This window comes from Perissodus microlepis, chromosome 2 (genome assembly GCF_051167445.1).
Source record: "Perissodus microlepis isolate ML-2025 ecotype Zambia chromosome 2, ASM5116744v1, whole genome shotgun sequence".
NCBI lineage: Eukaryota > Metazoa > Chordata > Actinopteri > Cichliformes > Cichlidae > Perissodus > Perissodus microlepis.
The window spans coordinates 11,514,860-11,534,744 of record NC_140462.1 but is presented as its reverse complement, the minus strand read 5'-3'; the positions used below and the strand labels follow the sequence as shown (position 1 = coordinate 11,534,744).

The 19,885-nt window shown below is 43.8% G+C and overlaps 1 protein-coding gene across 3 annotated transcripts; it reads left to right on the top strand.

Annotated features, from left to right (window-relative positions):
* The first annotated feature begins 9,578 nt into the window (after nucleotides 1–9,578).
* On the top strand, nucleotides 9,579–19,538 carry fgf18a (fibroblast growth factor 18a). Of its 3 annotated transcripts, none has more exons than XM_084945963.1 (5): nucleotides 9,579–11,184; nucleotides 14,570–14,609; nucleotides 14,701–14,878; nucleotides 16,567–16,673; nucleotides 16,836–19,538. In XM_084945963.1, the coding sequence occupies exons 1-5, from the start codon at nucleotides 11,153–11,155 to the stop codon at nucleotides 17,106–17,108; spliced, it is 630 nt and encodes a 209-aa protein (XP_084802089.1). In that variant the 5' UTR covers nucleotides 9,579–11,152; the 3' UTR covers nucleotides 17,109–19,538. The 3 variants fall into 3 exon arrangements, with proteins under 3 accessions (XP_084802089.1, XP_084802080.1, XP_084802071.1); XM_084945954.1 differs by having other exon boundaries at nucleotides 14,698–14,878; nucleotides 16,839–19,538; XM_084945945.1 differs by having other exon boundaries at nucleotides 14,698–14,878.
* The last annotated feature ends 347 nt before the right edge of the window (nucleotides 19,539–19,885 follow it).

Genomic DNA, 19,885 nt, shown 5'->3' with positions numbered 1-19,885 from the left:
GCTTCCACAGGAATTAAAAAGGTCAGTGGGAGCCAGGTGTTGCTAATCAAAACCACTTGATTAACTTATCATCAGCAAATGTTAGCAGCCCTATAAAAACAGACATTTTGGCAGGGTGCTGGCCTGGTGTGTTTGTTAGCACACCTAAATACCACATTCTTCCCAGGAGTGGACGTCCCAGCAAATACACTCCAGTGTCAGACGGTGCATTTCTCAGAGAAATTGCAAAAAAGCCAAAAGCTACATCTAAGACTCTACAGGCTTCAGCATGTTAAATGTTAAAGTTCATGACATCACAAATATTAAAAGACTGAACAAGTAAGGCTTGTTTGGAAGGAGTTCAAGGAGAAAATCTCCTTTGAAAGAGCCTTTAAGAACTCTTCTGAAAACAACAGGGTAGCAGGGTTTAGGTTTGCAAAGTTGCATCTGAACAAACTTCAAGACTTCTGGAACAGTTCCCATTGGAGACATCAAGACCAAAGTCGAGATGTGTGCCCATAATGCTCAGTGCAACATTTGAAGAAAACCATTCACAGAATAAGGACACAAACATCTTCTATCAACTATAAAGCATGGTGGTGGAGGGGTGATGATTTGGGCTTGTTTTGCAGCCACAGAATGTGGACACCATCAGCCATTAAGTGAAACATAAACTTGTCTTTATACCAAAGTATTCCAGAATCATATGTGAGGCCATCTGTCTGGCAGGTAAAGCTTGGCCTAAACTGGGAAGGAAAATGATCCCAACTACAGCAGTAAAAGGAAAACTTGACTACAGGCCTAGTCAAAGTCTACATATCAACACAACTGTAATGCTGTGGTTGGACCATCACAGAGCTGTGGATAAATGAATGTTTGCAAAAAAAAAAAAAATTGAAGCAATGTTGTAAAGGGTAGTTTTCCAAAATTCTTCCACAAAGATATGAGAGACTGATAAAGCCAAACAAAAACCAATTACTTAAATTTATTGCTGCTAAAGGCAGTTCTGCAAGCTACTGAATCATGGGATGTACTTAGTTTTCCAGGTTAAGGTGGTTTGGATATGTGCAGAGGAGGGTTAGTGGATATACTGAGCAAATTATACTGAATATGGAGCTGCCAGGCACGAGGAAAAGAGGAAGACCACAGAGAAGATTTATGGATGTAGTGATGGAGCACATGCAGAGTGTTGGCGTGGCAGAAGAGGGATAAAATGAGATGGTGGCAGATGATCTGCTCTGGTGACCTCTAAAAGCAGCAACCAAAATAGAGAGTGTAGAGTAAAAAAATTCTTTTTTACATACCTGTATACAGTTTCTTGCAGGTTATTCTCATTTTTCGTTTTCTCAGTAGTAACAAGTTACCCTATTCCACAAAAGCCTCTCAAAGATAATCATTGTGCCTATAAAGGCCATGATTTCCATGCTGTGAACCATGGGTTTATATGAAAGCATCTAATTATTTGATTTCTTTAGCATTTGGTGGCTGTGTGGGAATATTTTTTGGCTTTGGTTGATAGCGAGACTAAAGAATTATATCAAAACAACAAGTCAATTTGATGTTTTTGTTATGTGTTTCTCTGTTCTTTTTCCATTTTCAGTATTTAATCCAATGTGTAGCTGTTTTGGTATTTATAGCCTCTGAAGTTTCCTTTCACTTGGGTCAGCGCAGTTCTCACAGGATCATTAGGGTCCAAAATAGTTCCTTCATAATAAAAATTACTTTCCCCCAATGCGGCTGAATACAGGCTGTTGAGCTGAAGAGAATAATTTAACCTAATGGTTGTCTACCAGCTGTCACTACTTGATTCATTCATCCTTTTATTACAGAGGCTAATTGAACCCATGACTTGCACGCTACAAAAATAGAGCTCTAAAAACTCAGTTTATTGTCACTACAGTTTAATCCTCCATCAGTCCTTCTTAGCCTTTCAAAGCAGTCAAAGATAATAAAAAACGTATCATATCATTTGTAACAAACTATATCAAAGTGCCCCAGGTAGTTACGCTTTAAACAATAGAATAGATTAGAGTACAATAGAATAGTGCTTAACACAAAGAATAAAGCAGCACAGCAGAACTGGAGATTTAAGCCAAAACAGAAACCTGAGGGAACAGAGCAGTGATGAGGGATGGCTACCAGAGACACCCAGCAAGTCACATGGGTGTGTACAAGGCAACGCTAGTGCACTGGGGCCTTATGGAACACACATGGTTACACACACACACACACACACACATACAAGCGATGCTCAGTATGTATAAGTATGTGCAGACCCAAGAACAATACGCTATAAGAACAGCTTTGTTTCAGAACACACTAAACACATAACTTCCTGATTATTGTCATGCATCTCTTCTTTGTTTCGATGTTTTTTTGCATTTCTTTTTGTCTATTGTTCTTCCTCAAGTAAATTCCAGAGATCCATCACATTCCATGTTTCCATCACAAGAGACAGCTCCATGGCCGTGCCAGAAGTCTCCAGAAGTCCACCGCTCTGTCCAACACCCTCGTCTCACTCCAGAATCCTGTCATGGTCTATAATTTAGCTCTCTCCAGAACACTTTACTTTCCCTGTGACTGTCACTTCCCATACATCATCGTCATTCAGCTCATTTGTCGGGGGTCTAGGAAAAAGGGCTCTGGGTGACTGAGCCGATGTGTCATCAAAATCCTGTCTCAATTTTTCTTCATTGTTCCCACCAATTCTAACACACACACGGGCACACATCAGACCTGTGTTTGAATGGTGAAAGGCAGGTGGGCCTAAATGGAGTGAGAGGCTGAGGAGAGAAAGGGAGAAAGTGACAGAAGCAACAGAGAGAGTGTGAGTGAGGGGAGAGAGCATGAGAGAAAGAGGAAGAATGAGAAGAAAAGGGAGAATAAAACAACAGGCAAAGTGGGAGAGAAAAAGAGAGGGGAGAAATCCTCCGGAGTGCTTTTTTGCTCCAACGGGACAAAAGGTTACAGCATGACGGGGGTAGGTGTCAGGTGATGTGTGACAAGTCCAAATTAAAGATGACATAATGGCGGGGGCCCGGATGGGGTCCAAACTGGGGGCCGACTGAAAATGAGGGTGGGGGCAGATTGTGGCAACCAAGTGTAGCTGGGCCATGCTGGGCTGGGCTGGGCTGAGCCTGGGCAGCAGGGGGCTACCCTGCAGGCTACTCCATATGGATTGTGTTAGCCTAGCGAATGCTAATGAAATGCAGGCTGACGTCAGGCAGACACCCACCCATTGTTTTGCTGCTTAATTTGTTATAATATTTGTCTTACAAATGATGATTTTTTTCCAGGACAAAGGCGGAATAAGACAATAATGAAAAGAAGGTGTGCAAAGGGTATTAGAGTAAGAGCTTAAAGGGGGCTTTAGCATTCACATTACAGTTTGGGAAAAGCTTGAGGTCTTAGCATAAGTGCTAACACAAGAAGGGCTAGGGCCTCAGCTGTCTAAGTGGGAGGTATAGTGACCAGAGGACTAGTATGGGTGGGTGCACTGGAAAGGGTGGGACTGCTGTAAGACTATGTGTTAATTGCATATGGAAGTTTTTAGCATAAACAAACATTTCTGCATTACTCACAACAATTAGTTTCTGGAATGCATCATTCATGCCTGCTTCAGCAGCTCCCTGCCTGTTTTATGCATCCTCATTTACACTCCTACCTTAAGTGTTCTTTTTTATAATTTGCACTCTCCTCCTCTCCTTTCTTGCCCATTCACTCTCTTTCCAACATGCAGAGAAGTATACCTAAAACAGACTCAGTGGAGGAAGTTTAAGAATGTTTTTTTTTATCATTATTATTATTATTATTCCAAAAGCAGTTCTGCTGTAATTGCCCGCCACCTGGGCATCTGGAAGAAGTCACAGATAGCCAGAGTGAAGGCAATGCAGACAGGGAGGAAGGAACTGTGGATGGAAAGAATGAAAGAAATGACAAAACAAAGATGAACAAATGGAGACTGCGGAAAGACCAGAAAAGGAGAGAGATTAATGGTAAAAGAGGGCAGATGATGGAAAGTGTGTGCTATGCCCCCTCGCTCTTTCTTTTTCTCTCCGACTCTGACATGTCAATTTGAAGGTGCTTTATTGGCATGAGTAATGATGGGAGGTGTTGCCAGGGTAATTACATAGCACATTAAAGGGTTTCATAAACATTACAGTTCCTCCTCTGCCCAGTGGCAAGGCTAAAGAGGCAGGGAAAGGGAAAAAACAGAATGGGAGAAATGGACCCACTGAGCAGGAGCTGAAGCAGAACAAAGGAGAGCAGAGCAGAGGAGAAGGGAAGAGTAAAGGGCACTTACTGAAAACAAGGGGGAGGAAGAGAAAAGGGAGGAGTGTGGAAGACATGAACAGAAAAAGATGACAGGAGTGAAGGTTACCATGCTCATGGATTCCATCACTGAGCATCTGAACATGAAACGGGAAGAAAAAAAACAGCCACGCCACATCAGCGTCCAACACAAACCACAGCTGCAATTCACATCACAGTGAATGGGAAGCAGGAGAACTCTCTTACACACATTTCAGCCATGGAACGTACAACTTTATGCATACCCCTGTTGATACAGTCTTTTCATATAACCAGTAACCATTCACACTATATCCACAAACCCCACGTGCTCAGCTGTGCACAGGCTGTCACTGAGGGTCATGGCACACTCCCTCAACCAAACACACACAACCACAAGGACCATAATTAAACAAACATCCACCCAGTCGCAGAGCATTGCATATTTATGTAAAACATCATTGGTCAAAAGCAATTAACTTGTACATCCTCGCAGAGCACACAAAACAGCCCCAGCTGTGTCACAGAGTGCAGTGCCACTCCTGTCGTACATCTCTACATCTCGCCGTTTGATTTTTATTAGTTTATCTTGTAGTTTTGTAGCATATATTGCTATTTTGGACATCAATGTCAATTTAAATGTTCAGCTGTTCCTTATTGTTGATGAAATTCATTTCAGCCTCCAGTTTAATTCTATTGGGATGGTCAAACGTTTTTGAATAGTTGGCCTCTGGTATGAGTTTCTGTCATGAGTTCCTTATGTTATTGATATATGATCCAGGTGCATAAAGATGGTGCCTTCCAAGTTTGATGTCTTTATGTATTTGTTTTGTTTTGTTTTTTTATGCTTTTTTTCACATACCACTTCATCAGTGCAAAATATCCAAACTTCAACAAGTGGTCTTGCCAGATGGCACAGAGGCAAAGATGAGACAGTCCCACTGCTGGATTTGATATGTTTCTGGATATACTGTAGAGGCAGCGTTATGCTCTTTGTTAATCAAGGTACAGATGTTTTGTATTATTATGTACTTTGTCAGACCTCACTCAGAATAATGACAATAAACCACTAAATAACTTACATAATTAAAATTGTACTGCTGACCAGAATACAGGTGTTGTCTGAGAAACTCGACTACCTGAGCACAATTCACTCTGTAGGACTAGGACTTGGCCTAACAGTGACAAGATAGATTGCGTGAATAATTACCCTGACATGAGTCCAAAGCAGCATCAAACCCTCCAACTTGAAAGTGTCAAAGTAAAGTTATTCCAGTGCCTCAGCTGGGCTATGTATAGAGACAACAGCTGCAATGGATTCCGAGATGGAACAGAGTAAACGTTCATATTCACTGGATTAATCTTCCTAAGCAAGAGAAGGGAGCAGGCTGTGCACCACCAACATCGCTGCTAATAAAAACAATATTTTGCTCTTCTCTTCATCTCAGCCATGGCTCGCTATTGCTCTCCACTAATTAATTCCTGCTCTTGCTTAGTTGCAGCTGTCGATTCTCTCATCTTGCAGATGCAGACAAGTGGCGAACAGGTTCTCATTTCAAAGCCAGGCACACTGTACACATTCCTTGACTATGCATGGGCCCCGTGTCATCAAAGGGCCTTTATTAAGTGTCTCATACATTTACACATTGGGGAACAGTTTAAACTTGGCCCGTGATTAACAGAGTAGGGATATCTATACCAGAAACCAATGTTAGGCTGACATCTCAACATCTGATGTGAAGTTTAGGGTCCATGTCTGCAGGTATTAATCAAAGCCACAAGTCTTCTTCTCCCTTTGGAGATCCCACATACACACAGGCCTGATCCCTCTTCACATGCTAACATATACAGCCCATATCTTAAAGACAAAGTTAATTGGACAGAATCCACTGCACTTGACACATCTGAAATTTCCAAGTCCGCACAGTATGTCACCAGAATGATGGATTGCATTTATACTGTTCAAAGTTTTCAAAATGTCTAGCGCTTTGGAATAAACAGCAGGGGGACGATATTGCATGCCTGCCAACTTGTCTTTGCCTATATCTAAACCAAACTATTTGACTCCCTCTCCACACCTCCACACATGTATGCACAACTGCAATAATGAGTCAACAACTGGCCTGCGGCTCAGAACCCTCTGAGCTCTGCATTAGGTTGTACTCCAGTCACCCATAACATTGAATCCTGCATGATGACCTTGGGGTCAGGGCAGAATGCCCTCATATAATGAGAGTGCTGTTTGGGGATTTGTTGGACTGTGATAGAGAAAGGGCGAGCGCACGCAATGCACCCTGGGTCTTTGTCTGGGTGCTGACGGTATTGACGAGCGCTGATCGATGTTAATTGCTTGACAGAATGACCATATTGACCAGGCTCCCTGGAAGAAGCCTGCAGGCCCAGTCAAAGAGAAAGAGAAAAATACGAAGAGAGAGCTGGGCCCAGACCTACAGCAGCTACAGGGCCCCAGACTCACACCAACACAAACACACACGGGTCTCATTCACTTTAATGAGTCATGAGAGGAGCACAAAGGCATAACGTCCATCAATGCCAAGTCTATTCAACACAACAGAGGGTATATGCAAAAAATATCTGGTGTCCTGGTGAGTGCTGCTTTGGTTCTGTTTATGCACATGGGAGCGCAGGCACATGTACATGTATGAATAATGTGTGTGACAAAACTGGGCTGCAAAGTAAGATGGTTTTGGGGCTATTGGGAAATGGGAAGGGTACATCCATGTATCTGAGGATGTTTGTGCATACAAGTTTGTGTGTCTTAGTTAAGGATCAATAAGCAGGAGCTGCAGAGGCAAAGACATGGGCAATCAATATGCTGGCTGCAAACAGAGGGAGGGACAGAGCGAGCAGATAAAAAAAAAAAAAACAGCCAGAGAGATTAAAGAGACAGATAGGGCAGGCAGAAAATGAATGGGCAAAAGAAAGGTGACAGAAGGAGAGAAGAGCAAAGAAAAGGTCTGGTTGGCTTCATGTGACGTTTTCTTGAACTTTGTTATTTTAAAGGTTGTCAAAAAAATAACAAATTTTAGAGGTAACGTACATTGATGTAACTGCTTATTGTGAAGACTGGCCTTATTTTTTTATATTTTTTAAAGCGCCTAACATACAGGAAGTTCCTAACAATATCAACATAGATTTAAGCCTACTGCGTGAAACACAATGTAAATAAAAGTGAAATTAAGACAATGCAAAGGTCTGGGGGACACCAAAGTAGTCTTAAAATGCAGATTTTGAGTAATGACTAAAATTGTCCTTTTATGTCAACATTTCTGATGTCAGAAGAGAGGGACAGGTCCAAAGTTTGGGAACATACAGACATACAGAGCTCCATCTCCCTTGGTCCCTGACATGAAAGGAGAACGTGAAATTGTCCCAGTGAAAAGTATCAAACCTGAAAAAACTGGGGAACATACCCCAGATTTGCCTTCTACTGCCTTTTAGTTGTCTTTTGTTTTTCTCTTTGCACCCAGTTTGTACTGATGACCTAAGATACATTATTGCTCGTTTCCAATAGATCATTTGTGTAGCATAAATTTCATTTCAGAATGAGAGCCTTTGGAAAAATCTGTTACTACAAAATACAAATCTCCTTCTACTGTTAAGCCAAAAGGCCTACTACGCTTAGGCTTTTTTTTATACTGTAAATGAATAGATCTGAGCTACTCTGCCTGTTTTTCTTACTTCAAGATGTGCTATAGTTCCTGCTCTGAACCCTTCCATCTGGGCTTAAGAGTACCAGACAGGCCCATACCTCATCACCAAAATGTGGTTCAAATCCCTCTTCACAACATTTACACTCGTGTCCCTTGCAGCATTGTGGTGAGTGGTGAAAAAGAGCCCAGACACAGGTGCAAAGACAGAGAGAGCCAGTAGTAGGAAAGAAGGCCAGAGGCTTGTCTATGGAGCATGACTGGAAAGGCATTCAACCACAGTCAACCCCTACCCAGCCCAGCTCAACTCTGTCCAGTTGCAGAAGTCTCTGCATGTGTGTGTGATTTGAAAGTAGCCTACAATGTTGAAAAGAATAAGCCTGCACTTGGAGCCAAGATAAGTGTCCCTGATGTATAAAGCCAACACCCACCAACCTCTGTTACACACACACAGATACAGAGACACACAAGGATAAATTTACTCTGTCTCTCTATTATTTCCCTGTGTGTGTGTGTGTGTGTGTGTGTGTGTGTGTGTGTGTGTGTGTGTGTGTGTGTGTGTGTGTGTGTGTGTGTGTGTGTGTGAAAGGTATGGCAGGAGTGTTGTGTTGGCTTGGCTGACCGTCTGCGGTTGTGCGGCGGTGAGAGGGAGTTTTGGGAGCGCAGAGCGGGCGTTGCTGCCGAAATCCCTGAGAAATGTTCGTTTTGGATCCGTGTCCGTGCTTACATACCGCCCTCCCGACTGTCTCTCATTCTCCGTTTCATTTTTCCTTCTTAAGGTTTAACTTAAAAGTTATGAAATTGGGAGTCAAAATACATCACTTAAAAGTGCGGCGACTCTGAAGGGTGTGTGAACGCGTGCGCGTGTTTGAGCGAGAATAAAAGAGAGAGAGAGAGAGATGGAGCTCTGCCCTCTCCACCTTACAACCTTTATCCAAAATCCGGGGCCACTGAGGCTACGGAGGTGATGTTATCTTTTGGAGAGATAACGGAGGGCAAGAAGTCTGCTTTGGTGATCAGAGATTTGTTCACCTGGCTAAGGCAGGTGTTTGTGTTGTGAGATTTCTTTTAAATGCACTTTTTTATTTTACATTCTCTTTGGCCAAAAATACTTTCACAAGCCCATTTGTTCTGAAAGGGACTTTTTTTTTTGAAAAGCGAATTACTATGACATCATTCTAATTGTTTCCAATGCATTTAGCTTGATTCAAGAATTGCCACAAACAAATATTAGCTGTAACAGGACAGACAAAGTACAGAGGAAAAGTGCCCGATTCGAGAAAATTATTGAAACAAGACGGTTTGTATTGTAAACAACTGAAATTATCTCACCTCATTACCAGATGTTTTCACATGGAACGGAGCACTTGTTAAAATGGATATTTGTGCAGTGTAAGTTTTGGTCGGCAGGGCAGAGCGACTAACTAATCCCATTTTGATCCAATAAGTGTGTGTGTGTGTGTGTGTGTGTGTGTGTGTGTGTGTGTGTGTGTGTGTGTGTGTGTGTGTGTGTGTGTGTGTGTGTGAAGGAGAGCAAGAAAGAGAGAGAGGCAGAGAGAGGGAGCGAGAGGGGAGGGAGGGAGGATTGATCCGCGTCTGTTAAAATCTTGTTCTGGTTTTTCTTGGAGTGAGGTCTGTGCCTGCCGACGCGCCTCTCCTGTGCAGCCCCCCTCAAGAAGAGCTTCTCTTTTTTTTAAGAAAAGAAACCTTGGAATTTTTTGAAAGGGAGAAGAATCTACATAATACCAGTGAAGTGGATAAAAGCGCACGTCTGGATTCTTTTTGCGTTCCCTCCTTCGTTTCCTCCTCTGGTGCCTGAATGAAACAGGGAAACAGAAACAGATATATGGGAAAGAGGAGCTGTGCAGGTTTTGCACTGGGAGTCGATCTGTCAGTGAGATTTTGCGTAAACATGTTTCCTGCGAGCTCGCGTTAACTTTTAGTCCTTCTCAAACTGGTGAACTCGACTCCATTCCTCTTCCACCGCGGAGTTGTTTTTTCTCGGAACGAAGAGACTTTGGTGTTTTCCCCCGCTTCAGAGAAACTGCTTAAACTTTCTGCGTTTGAAAAAAATAAATAAATAAAAAGATCGGATTGCATTTTCCCCCTTCAAACATTTTGGAGGTGATGTCATCGTGCTGTGTTTTGGCAGGTATTGTGTCGAGAGGGCGCAGGGAGGACTACTGCAGCCAGGCAGTAACCAGCGGCTGAGGAAAGCGGGGAAGTCCGGAAAATCAGGTGCAAAGTGCGGCTGTCATTTCCTCGCCGTGTCGCGGGTGGCTGAGTCCGCCACCCAGTCACAGCTGTTCCCATCATCTCCAGCCACCCCTCCCTTCCTCATCTTTCTTTCCCCTTTATTTTCCCCTCCGATTCTCATTCAGCACTCTCCATATACCCCTCTGAGCTGGACCGCTCCGGGACCTTATCACCCACTTTGTCAAACGCTGTTGGTCGGTGTCACCTGAGCCACAGACCAGTTGAGTCAGCGTGGGGACGCAGACATGACCGTGCCCGCCTTGCATTACCCTGGGCCCGCAGAGCAACCTTCTCCAGGTCGCAGTTTCCTCCACCAGCACGCCCAGGTACCCCACCTCCAACAGCATCTGACCCTGCTCTACTGGGACTAAACCTGCCTCCTGCTCCCGTCTGCGGCGTGGCAAACAACCCGTCTCATCCCAGCAACCACATAACTCATTTTGGTGTCCGGGAGCCTGCTGTTACGCTTAAACGTTACGCATTGGATTACACAAAAGATTACGCACGCGCCGCATCTGTTCACTCGGCCAAGCATCACTCTGAGGGTCAACAGGGTCGACTGGAATTGGCTATCTGTAAGGCGTGAGCGCGCTTTCACCTGTTCCTCTCCTTGTCGGGTACGCGCAGCGAGCGTTTAAAATTCTAACTCTTTGCTCCTCCGCACATCCGTTCCTTCCCCGGTCTGGACAGCTGTTAGAGGTTGCCCGGCGGTCACAGTGGCACAGTTCACTCAGCTTCAGACCCCAACTTGCCCGTGCCCGCACATTTACTTACGCCGGGGCAACCGGGGCACAACGCCGCCGATGCCAACAGGAGTGTCCGCTCACTCTTTGACTCTGCACAACATCCACCGGTTTCAAAACACAGAGGGGGACTCTGAGCCACTCTGTCGGACTGGCTCAAACCGAGCGAGGAGACTGTCTCTGGGACAAGTTCCATAGTGGAGGGGGGAAGCAATGTGGTCCCTTCTTTCCACGCTGACCGTCTTGTAAGTCACTTCTATCACTTTATCATCAAATATTATTGCTTCACTCCTCAGGTTCTATTGTGTTTCAATTGTTTAAACTAGTTTCTGGGTAGGCGAGAAGACGATGGAGAGAAAGGTTGCAGAATCTAGCGATTACATCACTCCTAATCAGTCCCCATAGAAAACATGCCATAGAGCCCTGTTTTGATTGGCTGACAGTTCAGGGTCACTGGGTCAGAGTCAGGGCCGTGTAACTCATAAAACCTGCCATAAACATCTCCATCACCATCTGCATTTACTTCAGGGATGGCCAGGCTGGCTTAGAAAAGACCATTTCTCATCTCCAAGAAAATGTTTTTTCCTATTGAAAATATTTCAGAAGTCAAATAACACAAGCTTTATCTAGTGTGATAGGAAAATGATAAAGTGCCAAGAGCAAATCTAAGGGAGGAGGATATGGGCTCAAGGGGCTCGAGTTTGCCCATTGGAGGTGTGTCTTGTTAAAAGCCAGGGGTTTATTTTTCTTTCTTTGTGTCGGCTGTGTTCTCCCAGATGGCAGTCATCTCCAGATACTTCTCATTCCTCACACAACCTGGACAGGGTGTGTGCTCCTGCTGCTGCTGGTGTCTTCCTGACTTTCCTTCTCTTTGTGTGTCTCCCTCACCCTGTCTCCACCTACCCATCTAACTACATACATCTGTCTTGCTTTCTTCCCTATAATGCTTTTTCCATAGATACTTGCTCAGTTAAAAAAAAAAAAGAAAAGAAAAAAGTATGAATTAATAACTGATGAATGATGACGCCCCTGGCAGTGTCTGAAGATGAGCAGGCTCACTGTTTAGTCTGCTGGTTTTAGTTTAGGTCTCCCTGAGCCAATCATCTCTCCACTCATCTCTGCCTCACCTATCATTTTTACAACAGCTCCATTTATTCATCCACATACTGTTTAACCAACTTCATCATAATTCTTCAGCCAGTGAGAAAAACCAAGGGCCTTTAGCCACAACAACCTGTTACTGCTCTTCTGCTAAAGCCACAGAACAATGTCTAGGCCCTCTGGTTTTCTCACAAATGTTGCGCTGTAAGCCCTGTTACTGCCAATACCACTCACACACCCACTCGCTGAACCAGTATTCTTAACGAAGGCCTGCCGCAGAACATCTGAAACTCTTTGCACTGTGCTGAAGCCCACTGCTCCAGCGTTGGCCTACCACGTTAACCACTGCTACACACAGCTGAAACCGCTGCTCTGTGCTAAGTCCCACCAGGTCGACCACTCTCACTCCACACCGGTGCCCAGTCCTCGATACTGAGGCCTGCTCGTCTAACCACAGACTCCATATGGTAGATCTGCTGGGACGCACATTTATGATGTCAGATCATTGCTTGCTTTGGCAACTGGCCAAGGTGTACCGGGCTTTCCCTCTCTCCATACCTCCTTCTGTCTTTACTCTCCCCAACTTTTACTCTCTCCTATTCTCATCCCTCCCCCACTCCTGGCTGATCCTGTCTCCCTCTTTCCTCTCTGCTTCTTTTTCTCTCTGTGGCTGGCATAATATGGAGTGTCTGTGGTTTTTGTGGGAGCGGGAGAATCCAGTGCTGAGGCACTTTTCCTACAGTGTCCTCGGCAGCAGTGCAGCCGTGGTGTTTTAACAGCTGAGAGTCCTCACAATGCACAGGCGCTCAGGTTTTTTCGCCTGCGCAGGCAAAATGTGAGGGCCAATGCTCTACTGCATTTCCCAGGATGTCTGCATCTATTAGAACGATTCAGAAGCCAACGCAAGGCAATACTGAGAAAGAAGGAAAAGAGAAAGGAAACAAAAGGGTTGTGATGACGTTTTGTTTATACATGTGTGTGTGACAGGAGGCAGTAGCGTGTTACCATGGGCATGAGCTGAACACCTCTTCTCTTTCCTGTTATTTATCTTTTTCTCTACTTCTCACATCAGTCTACACTGTGGTTACACGTGTTTCTCATTTTGAGATATATAACCTTGTGTTGTGTTATTTTTTTCTGCGTGTCTCCTCCACCTCACATCTGCGCATTTGCCTGTTCTTTCTGATTTTATCTCCCACCTCTTTTATTCTCTGTCAGCCTTCTTTGACTTTGTCTCTCTTTCTCTTTTCTCAGTTCACCTTCCTCCCTTCCTCTGTCATCGTGCACTTCTCTCATCTCCTTGCTCTCTTCCTCTCTCAGCAGAGTGTATTCCTTTTGCTTTAGCCCAGCTGTCAGCTGCCTGCTTCTCCTGTACACACACATGCACACATCTGCACATCTGTGTGCATGCCCATGACAGTGTGGAGGAGTCGCCTCGCTAACTCTAAACATAAAGGCAGATAGGAGGCAGGCATGGATAGGAATAGGTAGAGTTCGCAGAGAAACCATGAAGTTTGAAGAGAGATAGGGAGGAGAGAAAAAGAGAGGAGCAGAAAGAGAGAAGAGGCACACAGAGAGATAGCATAAGATGAGGTGGGGAAAGACAAAATTCGTAGAATTGCTTTTCAGCCCACACACTGGGTTCTGAACTTCATCAAGTCTTCAGCCACTAATTTAGAGCAGTTCAAGAACTGCCAAAGTAGGCTTTGCGCAACACAATCACTCCCTTTCTGAGGCTGTAAATAACATTCAATATATCCAAGGTCAAGGTCCAGGCTTCAATTAAGCAATGTGATGAAGTGAGAAAAATTATAATTGTAACTGTAACTAAGTGTTTAAATCTAAACATCATTTAAATGTTTAGCTAGAGAGCGATAACAAATAAGAAATAACACGCAAAAGTATACTTCTACGTGTGCAGTATTTATTATTTCTGCCTGCTGCATCACCACCAGTCAATTCCTTCATAAATTATCTTTCCACGTGTTTCAGTAGCTCTTGCTCTCGTCTATTCATTTCTAAATTTAACCACAGTCCACAGCTCTTAAAAGCCACATCACAGTAGAATGAACACCTGTAGTCCAACTCAGCTGTCTACATATGCAGAGCAGCCAAATATGCCAGCCCACTCCCTTAGATGTCCAAACCAAAACATGTTCTAGCTGTCTTGGCATGTTTGCCATTTTTTGCTATGCTCCAATCAGGTCATTTGCAGGCCAGATTTTGGTGTGGCAAAAGTCACAGACGGGTCAGAAATTGGGTTCGGGCAGAAGGCTGGTAGCGTTACAATAAACACTGCTCTGGGTGTTGTCTGTCTGCTGATCCTTGGACATCTGCCTGTCTTTATGTCAAGTTGCTGTGCCAGCAGCACACCCAGAACTGTGAGTAATGACCCAATAAGGAAATGAGATGTTGAACAGAAAGAACGGCAGAGAAGAAAGAGATGGAAATGATGGTGTCATGCTTGACTCTTCCAGCATTCAGTGTTGCTTACATTCTTCTAAGCTCATCTGTTTTATATTATTTCAGATGTATCCAGATGTTGCTGGTGATGTGCAATCCATTACAGGTGAGAAACAGCAGGCATGACAAAGAGTGATTGTGCGGCATGAAGTTGTATATTGATCTTTACTCATGGGTGGGTGTGGGTGTTCCAGCAGGTACTTGGTATGGATGGAGTCAACTTCAGTGTGCATGTGGAGAACCAGACACAGGTGCGAGACACTATGAGTCGGCGACACCACAGAGTATACCAGCTCTACAGCCGAACCAGCGGCAAGCACGTCCAGGTGCTGGGACGCAAAATCAGTGCCCGGGGTGAAGATGGAGACAAATATGGTAATACACACACACAAACATGTGGGTACAGTGTAAGGTGGACAAGCTCAAATGTTATGTGTGTATGCACGCTGAGAAAGATGCTTACTCGCACCGAAGTGCACACTCACACTATCTAACAGCTGCAAGTACAAAGACTTAAAGGTTGACCAAGTGCATGCATGAATGGAGACAGAATGCAACTGTGCAGCCACACTCACAAAAGCACACACACATCTCCCCAGGCTTTGGCAGAGGGGCAGTGGAGCTTGTCTTGGGAGTACAAAGACCTCATCGACTGGCTGCTGACTCAATGATTCACTAGAGAGGAAAAGAAAGTTAGAGAGAGAGTGAAAGAGAGAGCGAGAAGTTGGTGTGTGAAATAAAGTGTGAGTTAGATGGAGAAGCCTGCCAGGTAGAGTGACTGGCTCAGTGTTAGAAACTCATCTCCTTCATCGATCTCTCCATTGATTTTGCATCCTCACTGTTATCTCCTCTGGATTTAAAACAGCAGGAACCCCCCCACCCACCCACCCCCCTTCTCCCATCCATCCTCTAACACTGTCCCTGTCCATCCCCCACTTCCTCCTCTGTCTGTAATGATGGCTAACCCATTCTTAACCCCCCCTGAATCAATGGGAAGAAGAAAGCCAAGCCATAAAAGTGGAGTTCACATTTCTGCATGTGGCTCAGCAGCACATCCTTTGCATTGATAAGGGTGCCAGGTCACAAACACACCATGTCAAGCTAGGAACTAGACTCCAGATGCAAGAGATAGGGAGGATTTTTTTTTTTTTTTGGACAAATACTACCCGAAAGACAGCAAATCCACCTAAATCCGACCAACTGTGGCATCAAGGCATTAGACATGGGAACCAAGTGCAGAGAGCGAAGATATAAAGCAAGTGCATGAAAGTCTAAACATTAAGTGAAAGAACAGAAGGGAGATGAGAAGAGAGTTGGGGGAAGAGAGGCGAAGGGGGCAAGAGGGAGGGAGGTATTGATTTCTCTTGACCCCTTTGTTGACTAAGGTCATGTAGGAACCGTTTTAGGGATTTTATTTTTAAATAGGCACAAACGCTCTTTAAAGATGTGTAGTTAGTGAAGCGCTGTTGCCTGGAAGGATGAAGGATAAACACACATGCACCTGCACACACTCACAGAGGCAGAAGCGCACATGCACAGATCTTAAAACAACAATACCACAGACATTCAGTCTGAGTGTTTTCCCGCTCCTCTCTGCTCACGGTGCTCCATCTAGTCTTGGCTCTTATCTTTTTTACAAGGCCCATTTCTGGTCAGCGGCCTCACATCCATGTGTGTGACCAGGCTTATCTGACAACCATCTGTCCAACCAGAGACATTTACATCTGTCTGTGATTTATCAGTGTGTTTAATAGCAACTATGAATCCTACAACTGTGATTCAGTATGAATGCCTTATCTGCTTTAAAGGGCTGGTTTAGATTTAACAGCAGTCAGTAATCTACGGTGCTCAACAAAAGGCCTGTCAGTGTCAGTTTGAATGTTGATCTTGGCTAGGCCGATATGCAAAACTAAACAAGCCCTAAATTTAGGACACTGTTAGCTTTCTGTCTTGTTATTTGTGGGGTGAAAGTCTTTAAATCTTGACTATATACAAGTACATAATGTGTCCACACTACCTATGGCTCTAATGTCTGTATGTCCCTTTGTATGTCCCTTCACAAGCCCAGCTCGTAGTGGAGGCTGATACCTTTGGTAGCCAGGTGAGAATCCGTGGCAAAGAAACCAATTTCTACCTGTGCATGAACCGCCGTGGGAAGCTGGTAGGAAAGGTGAGACTTCTTCTTTTAGACACATGTTAATCCAGAATATCTTCTTACTTCTTTCTGACCAGCCTTTTTTTTTCTCTCTCTCTCTCCCTCTGTGTGTGTGTGTGTGTGTGTGTGTGTGTGTGTGTGTGTGTGTATGTACCTGTGGTTTTTCTGCTCTCTCAGAAGGCCAGTAATCGAAGTGCAGACTGTGTCTTTGTGGAAAAGGTCCTAGAAAACCACTACACAGCTCTAATGTCAGCGCGCTACACGGGCTGGTATGTTGGCTTTACTAAAAAAGGGCGTCCTCGCCGTGGTCCGCAGACGCTTCCCAACCAGCAGGATGTACACTTCATGAAACGCTTCCCACCGGGAGAGCAGCCTGACCTCACCACTCCATTTCGCTTCACCACCGTCAGCAAGCGGGGCAAGAGGGTGCGCGCTACTGGGCCCCGCTAGTTGTGGCTAACTCTAGCACCCACTGTCTTGTCATCCAAAGCCTTGACCTGAGCCTGCCAATAGCTAACCCTTTCATTCCTTCTGTCACACATGACTGAACACTTCCCTTTGTTGGGAAAAACATTGACCAGAATATTAATGAATCATTCATGGGGTTTAGCTCTACACCTGATTTGCCACTACAGCCTCCCTAGTTAATGATCATTCCTCTCAGTTTAAGTTCCCCTTACTGGACCAACGAGACCAATAATTGGTCCAATGCTGGAAGCTCTTTGGACCTGGTGTGCTTCCCTTCATTTTCTAGATACACTGACAGTGAACCTGAAGGGCAGCCAGAGTCCCTGGGGTCTACAAAGGCCTTTAGTTCACAACCACAAAAACCACAAGGCCTTTGTGTCTCCTGTTCTGTACCAGCTGAACAATGTCGAGTATGGGATTACAACTGGACCATGCAAAACGGACAAGGGTGAGAAAGACTGACTGAACAAGAGAGTGGGTGCTTAGCCTGCAGATAAAGGGAAAGAATGATGGAGAAGACATGAAAATGGTGGAATGGACAAAAGGGATATAGTGATCTGCTCAGATCAAATGGACCAGTAATGGACTGTTGACATGTGTCGCACTTATTTGTCTCACTGCTAAATTAGTGCCATCCTGTGAGGCTATTGGATGAATGGCAGGGTGAATGAGGGAATGTTCGAATGAGTGGCTTACTGAATAATTGCATGTTTGCAAGAAGTCAATGAGAAAATGTATGTTAGAGTGTGTGTGTCAGTGAGTGAGCGAGTGCAACAACCATGAGTGAAGCTGGATCACGGGGGACTCTGGAAAGGGACCATGTAGTCCCTGCATGAACCTGTGACAACTCACCGCAGGGACTGAAGCTTTAGGAACTGGAATGTATAAGAAAAAAATACACACACACAAAAAAAACAAGCTGCACCAAAAACAGCCAGCAAAATCACAGCAAAACCAAACTAACAACTGACCAAAGACAACTGGAAGACAACCTTCTTCATGAATCCTCCCCCCCCAACAGGACATGACATCCTCAGCCTTTAGGCACAGAGGATGATGAGTGCCGGGGCCGAGCCCGCTGGGGAGGGTGCCTTTTCTTTTAGCATCGCTATGGAAACGACCCAGGGGATGATGCTCCTGTGCGATACCGTGGATACAGAGTGCTGCTACCAGGACATTCAGTGGAACAAACCAAAGTCTCATGCATAAACACAGGAGAAAAAAATATTAAAGGGAACAATTTATTGAAAGTTCTATATATATATTATATATATAAAAGAAGACAGAAACCCTAAATAAGCAATCTTACTATGATGGTTACTATAATTATTATGATAAAATTATTTCATTTATTTATTTCAGCTCTGTGTGCAGCAGTCTTTCTCGACTCAGTAAACCTTACAGAAACATTTTCTTTGTCTCCCGTCCTCATTCAACTTCTTCTTCACCTGCTCCGTTCTGTTTAAAGGGCCACTTTCACAGACACACCTGATCTGACCTTCTAGTGATTAATACGTTGTTCGAAAACCTATCACTTGGCAGCCTTTTTGTTTTAATTTAAAAATTAAATATCTAAGTAATTTATTTGGCCAAATATTAAAAGTTTTTTAAGTTCTAGCTACTGTAATACAATGGGTCGATAGCTTTCTGTGTTTTATATCATTTAGAACTTGTTTTTTCAGGTTCAGGCTCACCTCTACGTAGATTTGGTCTGCATTAAGGGTCCTCACATGCAGATCTTCTGAACAAGCAGACAAAAGATAAGCTAAATACAACACACTGAGATAGATAAATTATAATAGAACTTATGCAGCATCATGTAGGATTGCAAAATTGTGACTTCTGAGTGGTAGCTGCTGGAATAAAGCTGTTTTTTGTTGTTCTACGCTTTGGCATTAGAAGCCTTTCTACAAGAGGAAGAGAAACTCACTATGCAAACTGGTTAAGTAACACTAGTACCCAGCTAACCGCTGTAACTGTCTAGGCCACATCTACAGATATCTGGGTTCAACTGTGGGTCACCAATCAGCCTCTGAGACAATTTAACAATTTGAGTAAGAGCTCTGTTCTTTACAGATGAATATTCACACACGAACACACACACACACTAAATAAAACTGTGATAAAATAATTGATTTAAATAACAGATTCATCACTGTTTGGTTTTCGGACTGATTGAAAAAACGAAATCTCAAGACATCACCTTTGATTGAAAAGCTTTAGAAGGCGTTAGGTTTGAGCTCCATAAGCTACGATCAGGTCAATCCTTATGCTTGTTTTTTATGTAAGATGCCCTGCTTTTTGCAATCCTCAAGGGATTTGTGTGTCCTACCAGAATCAAACCAGCTATCTTTCATTTATTAGGTAAATGTGTAAACCACTAGTAGTCGCAGGTTTAATCTCTTTTTTATGTTTGTGGGAGAATTCGTGATCTAATGCTGTAAATCTGAGACAAGCAGGGTTTGCAGTAACTAACTTAACATTTTAAGCATGCAGGAGATAAATATCACATTAACAGTATTGAGTATTTTGATATAAAATTATAACTTACAACAACCAATTTTGCCCATTTGTATGAGGCTTACTTTTTGCATTTATAACAAGATACTGGCTGCAAATTAAAATTTGTTGATAGCACATTATTTTATTCATTTTTTTGTTAAACTGTTTAAAAGTTTTGAAACGGTTTCTGAGCAAATACCACAGGAATGCTGAGTAATGGCAAAAACCTGCCTCTTTTTCACCAGCCAGATTTGGGA

Coding starts and splice junctions, on each gene's coding strand:
- fgf18a (XM_084945945.1), top strand. CDS start 11,153: ATGTGGTCCCTTCTTTCCACGCTGACCGTCTT. Junction 14,610..14,697: donor TGATGTGCAATCCATTACAG/GTGAGAAACAGC, acceptor TGGGTGTTCCAG/CAGGTACTTGGTATGGATGG. Junction 14,879..16,566: donor TGAAGATGGAGACAAATATG/GTAATACACACA, acceptor TCCCTTCACAAG/CCCAGCTCGTAGTGGAGGCT.